Source organism: Myotis yumanensis, unplaced genomic scaffold, assembly GCF_028538775.1.
Source record: "Myotis yumanensis isolate MYYU_CA2020_CCGP unplaced genomic scaffold, mMyoYum1.0.hap1 SCAF_17, whole genome shotgun sequence".
Classification (NCBI taxonomy): Eukaryota; Metazoa; Chordata; class Mammalia; order Chiroptera; family Vespertilionidae; genus Myotis; species Myotis yumanensis.
Window position 1 is genome coordinate 32,778,180 of NW_027223768.1, and position 16,017 is coordinate 32,794,196.

General features: G+C 44.8%; 1 protein-coding gene across 1 annotated transcript in view; it reads right to left on the minus strand.

The window, feature by feature from the left end:
• LOC138995889 (complement receptor type 2-like) overlaps nucleotides 1–16,017 on the minus strand; it is a 78,094-nt gene that overhangs the window by 30,317 nt on the left and 31,760 nt on the right. The window contains exons 7-8 of the mRNA XM_070396681.1: nucleotides 15,913–16,015; nucleotides 10,516–10,601 (exon numbers count right to left, since the gene is read on the minus strand). Coding sequence (XP_070252782.1) covers nucleotides 10,516–10,601; nucleotides 15,913–16,015 — 189 coding nt within the window. The remainder of the gene's footprint in view (nucleotides 1–10,515; nucleotides 10,602–15,912; nucleotides 16,016–16,017) is intronic.

The window sequence follows — 16,017 nt, forward strand, 5'->3', positions numbered from 1 at the left end:
TTCCCCCAGGGCACCCCAAGAACACCACTTCCACCGATAACAAACACACAATAATACAGGAATGCTTAGGAAAACAGTGCCTGTGCACAGCACTGACGGAGTCCTCACCCCAAGTCACTGGAAACAATTATCCAAGAAAGACACCACCAGCAGTGTATCCAGCTCCTGAAGTACTTTCCAACGCCTTTGGTATTAGTGATCTACCAGGTACAATAGCACATTTAAATCCTGTTTCCATTTCGATACTTGGGTTGTTGAAAGCATTTTGATTTTTTGATTTTATTATTATTTTTAAAAAATATATTGTATTGATTTTTTACAGAGAGGAAGGGAGAGGGATAGAGAGTTAGAAACATCAATGAGAGAGAAACATTGATCAGCTGCCTCCTGCACACCCACCACTGGAGACATGCCCGCAACCAAGGTACATGCCCTTGACCAGAATCGAACCTGGGACCCTTCAATCCACAGGCTGACACTCTATCCACAGAGTCAAACTGGTCAGGGCCAAAGCATTTTGATTTTAATTTGTGTTTGGTACCTGCTATGTTCCTCATTTGTTTGCAGACTTTTCCCATGATCACAGCTGTCTTCTTGGGGATGTAAATGGATATTGACTTCCTTAGGTTTTGCATCTGTATTACTGCTAATTGGCAGGGGAGAAAAAGATGAGAAAAATAACTAAATTATATATTTTTTCGTTTTGAATGGAGGTAATCAATAACTTTCATTTGGAAATTTAGGGCATAATTTGTCTCAGGTTTCCAATATCCTTGTAAGGCATCTAAAAAGAAAAATGTAACCAAGTCACACTTTTCAAAACTGAGTAAAACCTTGGATTAGAAAATAATACTAAAACCATTCTATAGGTTGTGTCGGAACTCTAACCTGCTTATAGACAAGTGCCCATGCCTTAGAACAACACATTTCTCTATTCCCAAAGTTATATTGATTAGTAAATACTGGTACAACAGGATTGTGACATTTAAATGGCTTTGCGCTGCAATCTTACACAAGGCTTCCTTTTAACCCCCATAGTGAAGATATACGTTCTGTATTTTGTACAATACCTATAGTATGGAGAGTAGCAGTTGTCATGAAGGTACATAAGAACTGATAGTAAAAGAAGTATTTAATTACTTTTAAATATCAGTAATAGTAGTCATGTATAAATAACAAAGCTAACATTTTGTGACATTCATTGTAAGAGAGGCACTGTGTTGTGGTAGAAATGACTATTATCTTATTTTTCTGGCAAGGAAAATGAACTTTAGAGAGACTAAGTACCTTGCCAGGATTCAAAGCTAGTGAGTGAGTATGAACAGAGGTCTTAGTGATTGCAAAGCCCATGGCTGTACTGACCATTTTTTGTGCTTTAGAATCACCCAGGAAATAATGGCGAGTATAATAAAGATGACCACACCGGAGGATATGCCTAGGCAGTAAAACAAGGTAATTGAGTGCATGCAAAATACAACCCTTAGCTTTTCATTTCTATCTTCATATCTAGTATCTCTAAAGGTTGCCAATGATTTTTTAAAAATGTAACTAAGTTCTGGTTTAAAAAACACCAACACTGGCTTACCTTTGGCTGTCATTTCTCAGTGGTTAGAGCTCAGCCTGTGTACCAAAGGGTCATGGATTTGACTCCTGGTCAAGGCCACCTACCTAGGTTGCAGGTTCAATCCCTGCCTTGGTTGGGGCGAGTCTCCCCGCCATCCCGTGCCCCCAACGCTCTCTCTTTAAAAATCAATGGAAAAAAGTATCCTCTGGTGATGATTAACAGCAACAACAAAAAGATCTCCCCTCTGCTTCTTGTTTAATCCAGCTCGTTACTGTCACTTCTATGGGGTTAAGGGTAAGGAGTGAGCAGAGCCATTTTGTAACCTGTAGTCCAACAGCAGCCTTTCAACAACATGTGACAACAGCGCTGAGACTCCTGGGTTCCACCTCTCAGGCCCTGCGCATCTCTTGTGTGAGGCACAGGAGCTATTCTATGCAACAAACTGCCAATTCCCTCTGAAGCCGACTCTCTCATAACACTATTCCTCTTCCATACTCAGATCCCAGAAACGGGCTTAGTGGTCTCTGGCTTTCAATTTGGGCAAGTGACCATGACTACCTCCCTGAAGAATATTCCCAGGTTGTATTCTCCAGCTACAATAAAATGAGATGAAGGACTGGTCATCTTTAATGGTTCAAAGAGAGTGCAGAGCCTCTGATGGAGGACACTCCATAGGCAGATGAGGACACCAGTTTCGCCACACCGTGGCCTGAGTCTATCACTGTCTCCTTTCTAAATGAAATCTCAGTGTAAGATATTTTGACCTCTCTTTTTACATTTCATTCATTATACGTGGATACTTACTGTTAAAGATGCTGCAGTTTCTCAGCAAACCCTTTATAAAACTTACCAATAATGTGAGCATTTCGTTGGCCTAAAAGGAAGACAAAGGTCACAAATGCATCAGTCAAGCCCTCAACATGATTGAACAGGAGCCCTCAGCCAATGATAATTTAGCCTAATTTTTATCATTGCACAGTCCAATTTTGTTCTAATATAAAAAAACATTGGTTTTACTGAGATAATCTCATTTTATCTTCTGTATTCAGTGGTCTGTTTCCTTTCTTTTTAACTTACCATGTTATCATAAAATTAATAGAACTACAGCAAAGAACGTATGAAACAGAACAAAAGAAAAATATCACACATAATTCTACCACCATGAAATGCTTTGGTATATTCCCTTCTAGAACATGTTCCCATACATGTAGGTTTTTACATATTTCTAGCACCTCTTTACCTACCTAACCTTTGAACAGTGGAATGAAGCTCTCAATCAATATACGTTAATTTTTACCACCACAACTACCACTACTGCTACTGGTATGATAATACTATTAACTCTTCATTATATTTGTCCCATATTTCTCATCTGTCTACTGCTCTCTTACTTTCCAAAATATGCACATAAGCTGTAAGTCAAATTTGTTGATCTTTAATGATTTTCTCTGTCATATCAAAAGTTCAAAGAATTTAAGTCTTCTTCCAGAGGTTTGATAAATAAATATAATTTACGTTAGCTTTTCTATATTGACTTTAAATCTTTAACTCTTGAATACATCTGGTACTTTTTGTAAGATAAAAAGAAAAGTCCTAAATTTGCTTCACTGCTACCTTTGTTATTTGATCATCTTTACCATCTCTGTTGTATTTCATCTGTAAGATACTTTTACTTTTATTTATAAAAACCTTTATTTTATTAATATCTATTCTGTTTCACTTATAAAAATGAGTCAATTTTATGCTACTTTAAAGTGATTTGTGTATTGTGGCTTTATATTTCTTTTAATGTCTGGTAAGGTGGCCCTCCATCATGGGAATTTTCTGTCTTTCATGGCCACATGTTCAAACCCTGTAAAGGCATTCATTCAGCCAGCTAGGCAGTGAGCGTTTTTCCAAAGTAAATATAATTTGATATTAAGGAAGTTACAGTTTATAATTTGGAAATATCATTCATAAGTCAGATTAACTAGCACATTTAAGGGATTCACTTTAAAAACATCTTGAACAATATTGGTAATCACTGCTACAAATAAGAATCATAAGAATGGGTGAGGAAGGCCTAGCACTAACTTAGATTAAGGAAAGTTATTCATTTTTAATTTTGCTCATCGGCTCCTTGATGTGTACAAGTTCAAGGTTTAGAATTTTCTCTCTAGTTGCCAATACAGCTCAATGACACCTGATTTCTAAATCTGCTGATGTAGTTTTACCAGTTTAGAATCCTGTAGCCAACAGCAGTGAGGGAGACAGGACAGCTGGTCTCACAAACTTAGAAGGTGTTTCCTGACTCATGCTGAAATTCTTGAAGGCCTGCTCCTGGGGCTCTTCACTTTTAAGGCCCCGGGCTATAACTAAATCATTACTGTGGGATGCAGGCAACAATAGAGTGATGCAGACCAAAAAGGTTCAGCGAGGTCCCCAAGGAGAGATGAATGGGTTGAGAAGTGTGGAGAGAGCAAGGCTTGCTTGGCTCTCTTTGCCAAGGGCTTTTGGAGAACAATTAGGAGCTCCTCTTGCACTCCTTAGCACTACCACGTTCGATGCTGTAACAATCACACCACATTGGATGACAGTACGGATGAATGAATGAACAGTGCAAGACTGGGGAGGACCTACATTCCTTGTACCTGCTCTTGCACTTACCAGATGTACTAGTACATGTGGCCAGAGGAGGGTCCCATGTGTTATCTGCCTGGCACTGGCTCCAGGGACTGCCTTCCAGAGTATACCCATCTTTACACTCCAAGGTTACAGTATCTCCAAATCGAAATTCTTGCCTCATGTCCAACTCCTTCCAGATTCCATTCGTAAACTCTGGGGGGCTGCATTTTACCTCTGAAATTAGAAAAATCAGAAGGAAATTGATATTTTATTGAGAACTTTAGTTGTAACTACCATAATGGAAAGACCTATGACCCCCCAAACATATTTCCCTTCAGCAAAGATGGGTCATGTTTTCAATCAAAAAAAATTGATAACCCCTCCCTAAATATCTTATGATTTAAGATTCTCAAACTTTATTTTCCTAGGAATATGGAATGTACTGTAATTCACTTTTAATTGTGAGCAACTCTGAAACTGGAAAACTGTGGAAAGATGAGGAGTTAGGATAAGCATACTCTAAGCCTAGATCCACTTGGGTCATACCACAGGAAATAGGAAGATCACATAGTATTTGAAATATGAAAGAATAGAAGAGAAACAAGCAAAGCAAAAAGCCCTTAACTTATAGTTTTGAAAAGTCAAAAAGCCACACTTAAAAGGAGTCACTATAAAGTGCAGAGTTAGAAAGCAGGGGATGAGCTGGGGTCCAATCCTAGCACCATCCTCCTGCGCTGAGGATCATAGGCTAGTAACTGGATCTCTCTACACCTCAATTTCCTCCTTGGTAAGACAGCAAGAATAATCATCCCACCTCATCAGATTCTTCCGGAGACTAACACACATCACTTCTGTAAATATCTCAGTACCATGCCTAGTCACAGAATATGAATTTTAATTCCACATTTTGTAGCTTTTTAGAATATTGCCAAGAAAGGTTTTAAAGTCATATTTCATTATATATGAATAACAAAATCATTCCTGGCACTTGGTGTAGGAAAGAGGCAATAAACTCTTTACCTTTGGACTTGGCAGTTATAGTGAGACTCCACACCTAGTCATTCCAGAACTAACTGCTCCGACCTCACTTCTACTGTCTTCACAACCAAGTGCTCCTAGTCTCTTATTGACCTTCTAAGGGTATTTGTGAGGACCATCTGTGATCCTTTAAAGCTGAAATAGTTTATTAGTAAAAGGCCTGGAAAGCATTTTAAATTCGTGGTTAATGTCTATTCTATCACTGACAATTCCCTCTGTTCTTCCTACTTATTTGGTAGAGGTAAGGATATTTGTGCAGCCTCTCTTCCTACTGTTTGTTCTTCTTTGCTTCTCCTCTATTGATACTCATTTCACCATCCTCTCATATAAGATCTCCATCAGCCTTATTAGCCTCATGCAGAAATCGTCCATAAAAACCCAGCAAGAATAGAAGATACCTTTGCAATAATGGGAGACTTGGCTCCAGTTTCCCTCATGTGTACAGAAAATGAAGCCTTTCCCCACCAACAGGTAGCCTGGGTCACAGGTGTAGTTGACGGTCATCCCAGGAAGATATGGAGATACATGTCCTCCAGTGTGACGCCCATTGTGCACCTTGGGCGGAGGTGGGCATGCTAAGATCAAGAAAAGATTTCAGTTAAACACAGAAGTATGAACATGCCAACACATCAAATAATATTTCGGACTCTTAGAGCCACATGAAGACCTAGGCAGGCAGGACTCAAGGCACTAAATGTTTGCGGGTCAGTGGGAAGACTAATTCTCTAAACATAGACCTCTCAGCTTTTAAACAGGATCATGTAGTATGTGTTTACCTGCAGACTCCACCAGATAGAAATACCACTGGCATCTACAAATCACCCAGTCAATGCTACCTGTCCTCTCTGGAGGACGGAGCTTGTGTGGCCAATCACAGCCGCAAAGGAGCTTCTGGTTGCCAGGTACTGTCACTTAAAGCTAGAAATTATGGGAAAGGATTGAGCTACAGAGGCTAAAAGCACAACCACCCGCTTCACTTCTCCAGGGCATCCTGAGTTCCTTTTGCTAAAGATGAGAAGAAGCGTCAACAAAATACAGTCATGGGCTGAGCAGAACTCTTAGAAGTAACAACAGGAGCACAAATGGCTACATCAGGACTTGCCTAATTACTTCTAGAGTATTACCAATTTTGAAGGAAATTACTCCATCAACATGTACATTTTGCTCTGCACACCATCCTTGTAGTATGGAAACAACTAGTAATAGAGATGGCATAACCAAATATTTTCACTGGTTTCAAAATATTCTCTATAAACTTTGGGCCTCACTGATTCTCTCCACTCTCTACTGCCTCCTCTCCTCACCATCCCACATTCCTCACCCCAGTGGGCAGGGTCATCAGAACACCACCGGTTGGGGCACAATGCGGCACCTCTAGAACCATCTGTTATTCTCCTGGCAGGTACTTCTGTGTCTGATATTCATGACAAAGTGATATTCAGAGGAACAGAAACTGTCACGATAGAAACATGGAGGTTCTTGGCCAGACGCACTGACCCATATGGGAGGTGGGGAAATGTGTACTGACCAGCATTACCAGAAAGTTCACAGCGAGGGGCAGTGCCATTCCAGAGCCCGTTCCCTTCACTGTCACTGGTGCAGCGGATGGTGCTCTCCCCAATGAGACTGAAGGTCGTCCCTCTGTCTGGTTGGGGATCACATGTGTAAGTTACTTCTTTTCCAAAAGCAAAGATTTCCAGAGGTTTTCCTGTGTGTCTTCCGTTAGGAATATCTGGAGGATTTGGACATAAGATTTCTGGAAAGAATGCAAGAGCTGTTAGTTTCATTGGGGAGTTTCCACTAGAGGTATTCTACAGGCATAGGATAGTGTGGTTCGTGCTACCTAGAAAACACCCATGACTGTATCTTTGCTGTAGGCCTTTGATGAGATGGGCTAAATGAAATAAGATCTCAATCTCATTTTTCATGGAAGAAGTATAGAAGAAATTTGCTTATCTTGAATCTTCCTGATAGTTAAGAATTCTGGATAAAGCAAACTTAACACCCTTGAATTAAGTACCAAAACTTTTAAAGAAGAATAATAACCCTTTAGAGCAGCGGTTCTCAACCTGTGGGTCGCGACCCCTTTGGGGGTCGAAGGACCCTTTCACAGGGGTCACTTAAGACCTTCGGAAAACACATATATAATTACATATTGTTTTGTGATTAATCACTATGCTTTAATTATGTTCAATTTGTAACAATGAAGTTGGGGGTCACCACAACATGAGGAAATGTATTAAAGGGTCGCGACATTAGGAAGGTTGAAAACCACTGCTGTAGAGGATAATTCATTCAACTACTTACTAAATATTACTTGAGCACATACTCTGTGTCAGTCACTCATTGGAGCCCTGGAATATAGAGATGAAGAGCACAGATAAAGTCACTGTCCTCCAAGGAAGAAATTTTCAAGAAATGTTTTTACAAAGTATTCCACATGTGCTAATCACCTTAAAGATGTGAAACTTTTCCTTGATAACTTATTGATACTGGCCATCAATCTTGATTATGACAGTGTGCTGCCACAATGAATTGAAGCCTCCGCGGTCATTGTAAAAATTCTAAGCAACTCAGATTGCTTTGTTTTTTAAAATGTATAGATCTGTCTATGATGGAATTTTCTTCTTTACTTTCTGTCAGGCTTCCACTTGTTACCTCTTTCTAGTATCTGCTTGTCTGTATAAAACCGTCTCCTCCTCACTTCTAGTTTGTGTTTCTAACTAGGCTTGGTGTTTTCAGGAAGCTACTTCAATAGTAAGAGTCTTGAAAATAAGATGTCCAATCAATAACTGAGCTCTCATGCATTCCAGTATAACAGCCACTTATCATTCTCATCAAGAAACATTGGATAGCAGATAACAGTATGTAAGCTATGTTCTCATAAGTTTTACTATAAAAAGCACATTTTGATGTCTGAGTAGATTTCTAGCAACATAAACAATATAGTAAAATGTGATTATTTAATATATCTTTAATATATATATATATATATATATAAAATATATATATATCCTATATAATAAAGAGGTAATAGGCAAATTGACCATCATGCCCTCACACAAGATGGCCTCCCCCATATGGTCACAAGATGACCACCACAAGATGGCTGGCAAGGGAGGGCAGTTGTGGGCGATCAGGTAAGCAGTGGAGGGCAGTTAGGGGCGACCTGGCCTACAGGGGAGGGCAGTGGGGGGGCTCCAGGCTTCAGGGAAGGGCAGTTGGGGGGGACCAGGCCTGCAGGGGAGGACAGTTGGGGGCGACCAGGCCAGCAGGGGAGGGCAGTTGGGGGCGATTGGGCCAGCAGGGTAGCAGTTAAGTGTCAATCAGGCTGGCAGGGGAGTGGTTAGGGGGTGATCAGGCTGGCAGGCAGAAGCAATTAGGGGCAATCAGGCAGGCAGGCAGGTGAGCAGTTGGGAGCCAGCAGTCTTGGATTGGAGAGGGATGTCCCAGATTGGACAGGGTGCAGGCTGTGCTGAGAAACACCCCTCCCCCATGCACGAATTTCGTGATATATATAACAATCTTTAAGGTCAAGCGATGAAGCAAAATCTTGTCTTTTATTGGGCAAAATATAATTGGGTAGAACAGGAGAAACTTGGTATTGATCCTATACATAGGAGACTCTTTTTATTTCTAAATCCTCACTGAGGATATGTTTTTATTGATGAGGGGTGGGGGGATGGAGAGATTGAGAGAGAAGATGAGAAAGATAGAAATATCAATGTGTGAGAGAAACATCAATTGGTTGCCTCCTATACACACCCTGACCAGGATGGAACCTGAAACTTAGATATGTGCCTTGACTGAGAATCCAACCTGCAACTTTTTATTATACAGGACAATGCTCCAACCAACTGAGCCACCCAGCTGTGGCAGGAGACTCATGTTTTTTTTAAAAATATATTTTATTGATTTTTTGCCGAAACTGGTTTGGCTCAGTGGATAGAGCGTCGGCCTGCGGACTGAAAGGTCCCAGGTTCGATTCCGGTCAAGGGCATGTACCTGGGTTGCGGGCACATCCCCAGTGGGAGATGTGCAGGAGGCAGCTGATCGATGTTTCTCTCTCATCGATGTTTCTAACTCTCTATCTCTCTCCCTTCCTCTCTGTGAAAAATCAATAAAATATATAAAAAAAATAAAGTAAAAATATATTTTATTGATTTTTTACAGAGAGAAAGAGAGAGGGATAGAGAGTTAGAAACATCAATTAGCTGCCTCCTGCACATCTCCCACTGGGGATGTGCCCACAACCAAGGCACATGCCCCTGACTGGAATCGAACCTGGGACCTTTCAGTCCACAGGCTGATGCTCTATCCACTGAGCCAAACCGGTCAGAACAGGAGACTCATGTTTTAATCAGCTTATTACTTCTGAATCTTTCAACATAATTTAAGTACATGTTTGGAGAGTTTAAGGCAGCAGTTCTCAACCTGTGGGTCGCAACCCCTTTGGGGGTCGAACGACACTTTCCCAGGGGTCGCCTAAGACCATCAGAAAACACATATATAATTACATATTGTTTTTGTGATTAACCACTAAGCTTTAATTATGTTCAATTTGTAACAGTGGAATTGGGGGTCACCACAACATGAGGAACTGTATTAAAGGGTCGCGCCATTAGGAAGGTTGAGAACCCCTGGTTTAAGGCATCTTAAACTGCTTACCCCATGTTATGTTGGTCCCAACTTTCCCCTCATTCTTTCACTGCTCTGATCTGTCACTTCCATAACATTTACTTGTTTATTGTTTTTCCTGACCATCTCCCCACTGGGGTATAAATAACACGGGGACAGGGCATTAACTTAGCTTGTTCACTGCTATAACTCCAGTGCTTAGGAAAATACCAAGCACATAGTATGTCCTCAATAAATAATTGTTTGAATGAATGCATGTTTCATATTTACATATTAGCCAATAGATAGAAAAAATGTAGAGTGATTACATCCTGATATTAGAAAAAGAAAAGAAAAGAAAGAATTAGGAAAGGAAGGAAAGAAGAAAGGAAGAGAATTGTCAAAGCTTCACATTATTTAATCTCTCCTGTCTAGAGGCCAACTACTGCAGGATATATCATCTAGAATAAAGAATTCAAAATAACAGAGACAGAGAAAATGGTTCCCAAAACATATGATGTACAATAACGTGCATCACAACAAATTGATCAAAAATAAATACCATTTAAAAAGCAAATATCTCTCAGTAATTCAGACTAGAAAATAGAAGAACCCTATTGGGGTTGCCATAAGTCAAAATACTAAATAGGCTAAGGGAGGAATTGTCCTAAAGTGTTATTCCTTCTACTCACGTTCACACACAGGGACACTGCTATTCCAGACGCTCTCCATTCCAACCAAGACACAATGGCTGGCAGAGTTGCCTTGTAGATGGAATCTAAAAAAGAAAATGGTAGTGCATAGGTGAGCTGTTTCAGTTGGCAAAACTCTGAGGCCCGGCTGAAAACCTTAGCATCCGAAACCAACAGGTGGCAGAAGTTTGGAGGCCACATTGATCTAGACCAGCGGTTCTCAACCTATGGATCGTGACCCCTTTGGGGGTCGAACGACCCTTTCTCAGAGGTCGCCTAAGACCATCGGAAAACACATATGTAATTATATATTGTTTTTGTGATTAATCACTATGTTTTAATTATGTTCAATTTGTAACAATGAAAATACATCCTGTATATCAGATATTTACATTTCGATTCATAACAGTAGCAAAATTACAGTTATGAAGTAGCAATGGAAATAATTTTATGGCTGGGGGTCACCACAACATGAGGAACTGTATTAAAGGGTCGAGGCATTAGGAAGGTTGAGAACCACTGATCTAGACAAATCACAGCCTCCAGTTAGGGAGGACAGTTAGTTGGTCACATAACACATAGTTCCAGGCTGAATTGAAGAAGGCAGTCAGAGCGTAGCAGCCATCTCCTTGATCCTGGACCCAGATTCTGAGAAGTTAATCTCTAGCTGATCATCCTATATAATAAAAGCCTAATATGCTAAGTGTCCAGTCATCCGGTCGTCTGTTCAACCAATCAAAGCGTAATATGCTAATGATATGCTAAGGCTGCTCAACCGCTTGCTATGACATGCACTGACCACCAGGGAGCAGATGCTCTGACTGGTGGGTTAGCTTGCTGCTGTGGTCTGACTGATTGGGACAGAGCGAGATGGACTGGGCATGCTCTAGAGCCCTCCCGTGGCCTCTCCCCGGTTGGCCAACCTCCCGTGTCCCTTCCTGGCCCTGATCATGCACTGGTGGGGGTCCCTTGGCTTGGCCTGTGCCCTCTCACAGCGCGGGTTGAAGGACCCCCTCCCTTCTGAGTGCACAATTTCATGCACCGGACTTCTAGTTCCCATGATAAACCTGATAAATGTACTCATCATATGGGAAACCCAGTCTTCTAATGCAACAGACTCCTAATTCTGATACTGGAAAAGTGAGTAAAACAGTTCCAAGTTTGGATGGAAAAAGCAGAGAGTAACTGGAAAGAGCACAAAGATTGTCCTTTTGTCTCTATGGCTGTGATGGTTGTGAAGAAGGCACATTGGGCTATTGAGTAAGTTTGAGTACTCTAGGGCAGTGGTCGGCAAACTGCGGCTCGCAAGCCACATGTGGCTCTTTGGCCCCTTGAGTGTGGCTCTTCCACAAAATATCACGTGCGGCCGTGCACGTACAGTGCGATTGAAACTTCGTGGCCCATGTGCAGAAGTCGGTATTTTGTGGAAGAGCCACACTCAAGGGGCAAAGAGCCGCATGTGGCTCGCGAGCCACAGTTTGCCGACCACTGCTCTAGGGGAAGGGAACCGAGATCAGAAATGACTTTTGTATGCAATCACCCACAATGGTCAATGCATGTGGGACCCCAGTGGCTCCTAAATCTTATTGGCTGCTGTCACTGGGTGCCTGCCAGGATTCTTTGAAAGGGTCTGAGGTCAGGCCCTTCTTTGCTCACACTTGATCCTTCCCATGCAGAGATGAGCACACTGGGAAGAGCACCAGCCTCACATGAACAATGTCATTACCTAAAACATTCACCAGCCACCGCGATCCCATTTCAGAGCCCTAAGCACATGACTAACCAGAAGATATGTGATTAGATTAAAATACCCATTCTTATGCTTTTACTCTTATGACAAATTTTCCTTTTGATGGTTAAAAAATGACCTTTGATGGTTAAAAAATAATCTTAATTATTTTTAATAAACTTTTTGTTGTATATCAAACTTTTCTTGGAACTCTCCAAATTCTTCTCTTTTTTTTTCTGCTTGGAAAATATTACTATTTTTTCAATCAATGCATCACATATCTACACTAATAAAAGAGAAACATGGTAATTAGTGTAGGACCACTACCCTTCCCATTGGCTAATCAGCATATCCTTATGCAAATTAACTGTCAGCCAAGATGGCGGCCGGCAGCCATGCACTGAAGCGAACAGGGAGGCTTGCTTGCTCTAGTGACTGCGGACTCCAACGTTCCCTGCCTAACTTGCCGGCCTCTCAGCTGCAACTCTAAGCAACTATGTTGCAAATATAGAAGCTAAACAAAACCCCAGAAACCAGCTTTCAGTCAGCCGGGCTTCAGCCAGCCGGACCACAACTTTGTATCAAATACAGAACGTAAACAAAGGCCAGAAACCGGCTTTCAGCAGCCGAGGCCTCAGAGCTAAAGCTGGCCCAGAATACAAAAAAAAGAAAGAAAAAAAGGAGCAGTTGGGAGCTACAGTCACCCGCCAGCCTGAAAACGGCCCTCAGCCCCTCACCCAGACTGGCCAGGCACCACAGTGGGGACCCCCACCCTGATCCAGGACACCTTTCAGGGCAAACCAGCCGGCCCCCACCCATGCACCAGGCCTCTATCCTATATAGTAAAAGGGTAATATGCCTCCCGGCACCGGGATCAGTGTGACAGGGGGCAGCACCCAAACCCCCTGATCACCCTGCGGCTCTGTGAGTGACAGGGGGCGGGGCCACAACCTCCCTATCCGCCCTGCTCTGTTTGTGACAGGGGAAGGCGTCCCAACCCCATGATCAGCCCTGCTCTGTGCCTGATAGGGGGGAGCTCCTGAATACCCTGATCGCCCTGCGGCTCTGTGTTTGACAGGGTGCGGCGCACCAACCCCCTGATCGGCCCTGCTCTGTGTTTGTCAGTGGTGGTGCCCCAACCCCATGATCGGCCCTGCTCTGTGTGTGACAGGGTAGAGCCATAACCTCTCCATCAGCCCTGCCCTGAGTGTGACAGGGTGCGGCGCCCCAACCCCCTGATCGGCCCTGCTCTGTGGGTGATAGAGGGTGGTGCCCCAACCCCCCTCCATGGGCCTTGCTCTGTGTGTGACAGCGTAGAGCCATAAACTCCCCATTGGCCGTGCCCTGAGTGTGACAGGGTGCAGCGCCCCAACCCCCTGATCCGCCCTGCTCTGTGTGTGACAGGGGGCAGCACCCCAACCCCCTGCTCGGCCCTGCTCTGTGAGTGACAGGGGGCAGCACCCCAATCCCCTAATTGGCCCTGCTCTGTGAGTGACAGGGGGCAGCGTCCCAACCGCCTAATTGGCCCTGCTCTGTGAGTGACAGGGGGCAGCGCCTCAACCCCCTAATTGGCCCTGCTCTGTGAGTGACAGGGGGCAGCGCCCCAACCCCCCGATTGGCCCTGCTCTGTGCGTGACTGAGGGTGGCATCACAACCTCCCGATCAGCCCTGCTCTGTGCATGACAGGGCGGTGCCCCAACTCCCCAATCGGCCCTGCTCTGAGCCTGACCAGCGGCTGCACCTAGGGATTGGGCCTGCCCTCTGCCACCCGGGAGCAGGTCTAAGCCAGCAGGTCATTATCTCATGAGGGGTCCCAGACTGCGAGAGGGCACAGGCCGGGCTGGGGGACCGCCCCCCCCCACCGAGTGCACAAATTTTTGTGCACCAGGCCTCTAGTCCTATCTAATAAAAGAGAAACATGGTAATTAGCCGTACCTCCGCTACCCTTCCCATTGGCTAATCAGGGCGATATGCAAATTAACTGGCAGCCAAGATGGCGGCCAGCAGCCAGGCAGCTTGAAGCGAATAGGAGGCTTGCTTGCTTCAGTGACGGAGGAAGCCAACGTTCCCCGCCTGCTGCTGCCAGCCTCTGATCTTGCAGTTTAAGAAACAATGTTACAAATATAGAAGCTAAACAAAACCCCAGAAACCTGCTTTCAGCTGTCAGAGCTGGAGTGAGCAGGACTGCAACAGTGTTACAATTATAGAACCCAAACAAACCAGATACCTGCTTTCAGCAGCTGAGGCCTCAGAGCTGGAGCCAAGCCTCAGAGCTAAAGCTGACCCAGAATAAAAAAGAAAAAGAAAAAAAGGACAGGTTGGGAGCTTCAGTCACCCGCCAGCCTGAAAATGGCCCTCATCCCCTCATACAGGCTGGCCAGGCACCCCAGTGGGGACCCCCACCCTGAAGGGGATGTGATCAGATGCAAACAGCCACCATCCCCTCATCCAGGCTGGCCAGGCATCCAAGCGGGACCCCCACCCCGATCCAGGACACCCTTCAGGGCAAACCAGCCGGCCTCCACCCGTGCACCAGGCCTCTATCCTATATAGAAAAAGGGCAATATGCCTCCCAGCACTGGGATCAGCGGAGCCACGAGGCCTCCCGGCACCGGGATCAGTGTGACAGGGGGCAGCGCCCAAACCCCCTGATCACCCTGAGGCTCTGTGTGTGACAGGGGGCAGGGCCACAACCTCCCTATCTGCCCTGCTCTGTTCATGACAGGGGAAGGCAGCCCAACCCCCTGATCAGCCCTGCTCTGTGCCTGATAGGGGGGAGCTCCCCAACCCCCTGATCTCCCTGCGGCTCTGTGTATGACAGGGTGCGGCGCCGCAACCCCCTGATCAGCCCTGCTCTGTGGGTGATAGAGGGTGGCGCCCCAAACCCACCCCCCCCCCCTGCCCCCCCCCGCCACGGGCCCTGCTCTGTGTGTGACGGGGTAGGGCCATAACCTCCCTATCTGCCCTGCTCTGTTCATGACAGGGGAAGGCAGCCCAACCCCCTGATCGGCCCTGCTCTGTGCGTGACAGGGGGGAGCTCCCCAACCCCCTGATCAACCCTGCTCTGTGCATGACAGGGTATGGAGCCCCAACCCCCCTGATGGGCCCTGCTCTGTGAGTGACAGGGGGCAGCGCCCCAACCCCCTGATCGGCCCTGCTCTGTGCATGACAGGGGGTGGCGCCGCAACCTCCCCATCGACCCTGCCTTGAGTATGACAGGGGGCGGCGCCCCAACTCCCCAATCGGCCCTGCTCTGAGCCTGACCAGGGGCTGCACCTAGGGATTGGGCCTGCCCTCTGCCACCCGGGAGCAGGCCTAAGCCAGCAGGTCGTTATCTCCCGAGGGGTCCCAGACTGCGAGAGGGCACAGGCCAGGCTGGGGGACCCCCCTCCCCCCCAATTGCACAAATTTTTGTGCACCGGGCCTCTAGTATATTCATAACCAGTCATTGTATTTGTCTTTATACCAGCCATTTCATATATGTCCCAATTTTTCCTTCATACCTCATGCTATTTTTTCCACCTGTTCCTTACTCTTACTTTTCTTACATACTTCCAAGATGTAATCCCCTGAATTCATTTTTTTTTAGCCACACCAAACCTTCCCTTTCTGAATTAACTTCTAACTCCAATTTTAGTGTCCAGGGGGCCTGGCAAGCTCACACTCACCCCTCATCACAAACGAAGGACACTTTTGCTCCAAGCTGGAAGTTAAGTGGAAAGAGCACACGGCCATTAGGAAGTTGGTCCCGGAAGGCAGCACATGGTTTCCCT